A 6,000-nucleotide genomic window follows, 5' to 3' on the forward strand; every position below is an offset into this window, starting at 1 on the left:
GTGGGCATGTATGGCTGCCAATGGAACTGCTTCTCTTGTATTTATTGATGATGTGACTGCTGACAGAAGCAGCTGGATGAATTGTGAAGTGTTTCGGGAATATTATCTGCTCATATTCAGCCAAATGCTTCACAACTCATTGGACGCTTCACAGTGCAGATGGACAATGACCCAAAGCAGACTGCAAAAGCAGCCAAAGAAGTGGAATGTTCTGCAATGGCCAATCACCTGACCTGAATCCGATGGAGCATTTCACTTGCTGAAGACAAAACTGAAGGGAAAATGCCCCAAGAACAAGCAGGAACTGAAGACAGTTGCAGTAGAGGCCTGGCAGAGCATCACCAGGGATGACACCCAGCGTCTGCTGATGTCTATGCCTTCCAGACTTCAGGCCAGGGGCAGACTGACCATTTGGAAACTCGGGCACTGCCCGAGGGCCTGGGGCCAGTAGGGGGCCCCATGAGATGCCCCTGGTACCTTTTTCATAGGCTTTCTTGAGTTTGGGCAAGGACACAGGGGCCCCATGATCCCCTATTGCCCGGGGGCCCCATGAGTTGTCAGTCCACCCCTGCTTCAGGCTGTAATTGACTGCAAAGGGTTTGCAACCAAGTATTAAAAAGTGAAAGTTTGAGTTATGATTATTATTCTGTCCCATTACTTTTGGTCCCTTAACAAGTGGGAGGTACATATGCAAACTGTTGTAATTCCTACACCGTTCACCTGATTTGGATGTAAATACCCTCAAATTAAAGCTGACAGTCTGCAGTTAAAGCACATCTTGTTCGTTTCATTTCAAATCCATTGTGGTGGTGTATAGAGCCAAAAATGTTAGAATTGTGTCCATGTCCCAATATTTATGGACCTGACTGTATATATGGAAACCATGCTTTTCTGCTTTATGATGTTTTTATTCACATGATAAAGATGCTGTAGACTTTGTATTGATATATTAGCGTTTGTTCCTCTCTGACCTCCTCCTCCTTCATCGGACGGAGATGGGAGGAAGGATATTGTAGGATTGGTCAGTTTAGGGAAGGTGCTCCCAAAGAGGTGTTACAGAAAGGCCCCACCATTACTATACTTGACCCGGGAAACGTAGTAAATGTGAATGATGTCATCCTTTATTACACGATAATATATATAATATCACACCAATGACACACACATGGAAGAACTGCTGAAGCAAGGATCGGGGATTGATCAGTCAGAGCAGATTTCAGGTGTGGAGGGAACAGTAAAGCGCAGTCACTGTACAGTAATACAAAGTATGGAACGCACCACATATATGATGAGCAATGAGGCTGACCCCATATACATACACAAGCTATACATACCCACATGGAAGAAAAATATATTTGAAATGCTAAAATTTTGGCCGTATTCAATATATTAAAAATATATTTCCCTTATGTAGCTGATGACACCTCAAGCAGGTATCATCCAGGATCGGCCAACTGGCTTCATTTCGGTGAGTTGGAGGCGGTGGGCAGCATGATTGGCAATGGATTAACAACGAGGGACTTTTTGGGATTTTTATTTTTTAACATGATACGCGACTTGCCAACACTTTTGGGTGTCTTTATTTCTAGGTCACATTTTTTTGTAATTGGATTGGGGGGGAAGATATCTGGGGGCCCACTTTTTATAAACCCATATAGAAGAAAAATATATTTGAAATATATGTTAAAAATATTCTTCCCAAATATATTGACATATATTTAAAATAATACAATTTTTGCCATATTCAATATATTTCACATATATTTCAATAAATATATATATATTTATACTGCATGTTAAAATGCGTTTTTATTACAAAATATATGAAAAATATTTTTAAAAATACATTTTAAATATACTGTATGTCTTTAAAAATACAAATCTACATTTTTTTTAAAATATATTTTTCTTAAATATATTCTTCAGATTTTTTTTTAACATATAAAAAAAGTAATTTTAACATATATTTGTAAATGCATTCCAAAAATGTAGATTTGTATTTTTAAAGACATACAGTATATTTGAAATGTATTTTTAAAAATATTTTTCAGATATTTTGTAATAAAAACGCGTTTCAACATGCAGTGTATATATATATATATATATATATATATATATATATATATATATATTTATTTATTTTTTGAAATATATTTTGAAATATATTGAATACGGCCAAAATTGTAGCATTTCATATATTTGTCAATATATTTGGGAAGAATATTTTAAAAATATGTTTCAAATATATTCATCTTCCATGTGGGAAGGGGCTTCAAGATTCTGATAAGCCTCCTGCCCACAGAACACCACAACCGCCTGTGGGGATGGTGGTCCTTGTCCTCCTCCACATGGGCAAGGCACCCTCCCCATGATGAGGTCACATGACCTGCTATGGTTTGGGGCAGGGGTGCGCACTTATCCCACCCTTTTCCTGGCCAATCAGGCTGCATGCCCAGATTAAGGGTCTGGTATAGATTTTTAGGACCTTGCACTGTTCTTTGTTTTTGTTTTTTTTGCAGGAGGTAACTTCTTAAAATCTGCATTAGACGCAAAGGGTATGGTAAACATTTTTTTTTTTTGGGGGGGGGGGGACTCTATTCTATGCATTTTGTTTCATTCTTGCTGTAGGATGTGATGCAGCAAAAGAGACATTTACAAAGAAAAAATGATACAGTTTAAATTGTCAGCAAATGATATTCACTGCCAACTTCTTTGAAAAAAAAAAAGGATCCCAATTTTTTTCTAATAGAAGTCGGAAGGGAAATGCCTTTTGCTACAACTTTAAAACCATTTTCCTCTATAAATATCAATTCTTTAATAAAAAAACCTCTGCTCAGTGGTACATGTTCCCCATGGCAGTGCCCGCTCCCCATGCTTTTTATTTTTTACAACCCTTTGCCTATTAGCCAAGAAAATGGGCATTTTAGGTTTGACAGATTCGACTCCCATTGATTTCAGTGGGGTTAGGGTTTGGCATCCAAACTTTTTTGAAGATCGTGGAATCCTACTCAAACTGAACCCAGGACAGTTCAGCTCATCCTCATTGACCAGCCACATCCAGCTCTACCTCTTTTGTTGTAGATAGCCAATAAAGTTTATTTTGTGCTGCATTTGTAACGCCCTCCCTTTTAGGTTATTAGATAAATGTCGTTTTTTTGGCTCATTTAGTTTGGTCTGTTCAGGGCTCCACATGTTGGGAGATTGATTGCATCTGCCTGCCTCTAGAAGAAGCTACTGGAGCTTAGGGTTGGAGAATTTAAATACCCATCCTGAATATTTAGTCTGACCTGACCAATCCCTGAGGAGGTGTGCCCATCAGGTGGCTGGGTTACTGTTAAATAGTCTGGAGCTCTGAGAGGGTGGTCGTGTTCCCCCTGTGGGGATGGATCTGCTAGTCCTTGGACCATCTTCACCCTACTGGAAGCTGGACTACCTTACCGGAGGCTACACCTATGGATTGCTGGGGTCTTGTGAGTCTTGAGGTCTGCACTAAAGGTTATTCATGGTCCCCAGCTGTGAACTGTGGCAGATCCAAGTCCACTTTTATCTGTGTTCATTCTGTTTCATGGTCCCCAGCTGTGAACTGTGGCAGTTCCAAGTCCACTTTTATCTGTGTTCATTCTGTTTCATGGTCCCCAGCTGTGAACTGTGGCAGATCTAAGTCCACTTTTATCTGTGTTCATTCTGTTTCATGGTCCCCAGCTGTTAAGCGTGGACTAGTTAAGTCTACCTACATTAGTGTCACCATTTTTAAGTTAGAAGTGTCCTCTGCTAACAATATATTTCATTTTGGAGTATTCTGCATCACCCCGAATGGTCTCTCAAGTTTCTACTAGGAATAAATCTCCAAAAAGACAAACCCTAGACTGTTTACTGAGCTAGAGTGGATGGATGGTTGTTGTTTGCCTGGCCACCTGGCAATTGTTTTGGAAAAAACCTGTGGAATCAATAGTGGCCCCATCAGGGGTAGCACTGCACATTCAGAGGACATGGTTAAGTGACACCTCCTCATCTCATGCCATGCTTCCACCAGCCAGGAGTCCCCTTCATCCTAAGGTCCAATCATTCCTTCCTGAGATCCTAACTATCATTCCTCACCGACGTTCCAGCACAGAACATCTGTAGAAACATCTTCCTGAGCTTTGGGCTGGACTGGATAATGATAGAAGCTTCCAGTGATGGAAAGAAATTCAATATCAACCAGGCAATGAGATATACAGATTTAGGGAAGTCCGACCGGGGTTTAAATATGATTAGGTCTGCTGTGCTGATGATGATGGAAAGAAGTAGAAATAATAACATTGTCCTCACAGCATTGACGTGAGCCTGAACCCTGGAACCACTGAGCCCTGAGCCGTTCCGCTTCATATTCTGGACATGGGTTAATAAAGAGGATGTGGTGATGATTAAGGAGACGAGGATGAGAGACAAGGACAAGCAGATGGTGGTACAGGCCAGAGGGATAAAATCAAAGTCAGTTAAGTAGATCTCCATTACCGAAGAAGTGGAATTCTGACTGGAGACCTCGACATGAAGACACCAGATGGACGGAAGGGCGATGGTCAGAGACACAAGGGCTGACAATAAAAGGAGGTGAGGTATGAAAGACGAGAAGCTTCTCTTTATCCAGAGAAAGATCTGGTGTTGTAGGTTGGTGATACTAGTCCAATAATGGGTACTGAGCCAGGCAATGAGCCAATAGTTGAAGTAAATGTGGAAAGGGATAAGGATGACCATTGTATGGAAGAGGTATTGATAATAAATTGGGAAACATTCCCCAATGGTGTTCACCAGCATGGTCCCTTGCATGGTAATGTTAGTCACTCCCATGACCAGCTGGATGAGGTCAGAAGGGTTCATCTTCTTCATCCCATTTCTGAGGCTTTTGATGTGGATGAACACAATACATGAGTTGAAGAAGAAGGAGAGAAGGCTTTCCAGAGCATCAATGAAGAAAAGAACAATATTTACCGGCAGCATCATTGAGGGGAGTACGGCTCTCTGGCATTTAGTAGAAGGTTTACGCAGAGTTTACCGAGATCTGATGGGCTGCTGTAGGAGCTCGGCCAATGCAAATGGTCCCAGGCTCTCAGTTACACGTCGTTCAGAGATATGATACTCCAACCCATTTACATTTCTGCTGTGATGGATGGGCTGAAGAGCAGCTGGAAAAATTATTTCACATCCTAAAGAAGTTTTGTTAACAAGTTAAAGCAATCCTGTCGTCAGATAAATATGTAATGGTGAGTGCACATGCTGAGTAATGGGTAACCCTTCTAGGTAATATCACCAAAAATCTATGAATTCGTCAAGTACGGAGAATCAAACACCGTCCTGAGGGATATTCAGGATCCCTGTCTGTTCAGAACACACATGTTATTGAATTACAACAGGGACACCCCCTTTGTGTCCCTCTGTTCAGAGTATCAATGAGAGAGAGACTGTCCACAAGTGAGCAGCTGCATCTGATCTGCCATATTAGAGAGGTTGGAACCAGAGACCTAACCATGCATGATGGGCCCCATACAACCATTAAGAGACCCCCTGTCTCTAATATGCATCTCTAACACAATTCCTGTAGTGGTAAAGGATCTTGCTTTGGTAGTAGTCATACAGAGGTTCCCATTCTATACATTTGTGTTATACGTATACTTAATATTTACCAAATGCTATTCTCATCTGTACAAATCACTGTCTAGCCAGGCAATGCTGGACCCTGGTGTTCTGGGCTCCATAGAAGTCACATGGCCACGTCTATAGCTATGCCCTTGGTCGGACTGCTTCTTGTAAATTGTCTAGGACAGTGTTTCTCATCCCGGGTTTGGTGGCACTCAGGATTGTTGCCTGGATTCCCCCTGGGTGATGCAAATATGGGACCCAGTTTGCCCAGAATCAGCATAGTTAAAATAAAAAGGGGCATGGACTCCCCCCCCCCAAATAACATGTTAGATCTTTATCTGAGCATTAATCCTGGCAGGCCAGAAAAGCATGCACTCTCTG

The 6,000-nt window shown here is 41.4% G+C and overlaps 1 protein-coding gene across 1 annotated transcript; it reads right to left on the reverse strand.

Annotated features, from left to right (window-relative positions):
• Positions 1-4,080: 4,080 nt before the first annotated feature.
• Positions 4,081-4,980, reverse strand: LOC149470624 (taste receptor type 2 member 41-like). Its single transcript, XM_089661056.1, has one exon. It carries the CDS (start codon positions 4,978-4,980, stop codon positions 4,081-4,083), a length of 900 nt encoding a protein of 299 aa, XP_089517182.1.
• Positions 4,981-6,000: the final 1,020 nt, after the last annotated feature.

The sequence above is a fragment of the Staurois parvus genome, unplaced genomic scaffold (assembly GCF_062004578.1).
Source record: "Staurois parvus isolate SC_StPar_1 unplaced genomic scaffold, SC_StPar_1.0 ptg000034l, whole genome shotgun sequence".
Classification (NCBI taxonomy): Eukaryota; Metazoa; Chordata; class Amphibia; order Anura; family Ranidae; genus Staurois; species Staurois parvus.

Coding starts and splice junctions, on each gene's coding strand:
- LOC149470624 (XM_089661056.1), bottom strand. CDS start 4,980: ATGCTGCCGGTAAATATTGTTCTTTTCTTCATTGATGCTCTGGAAAGC.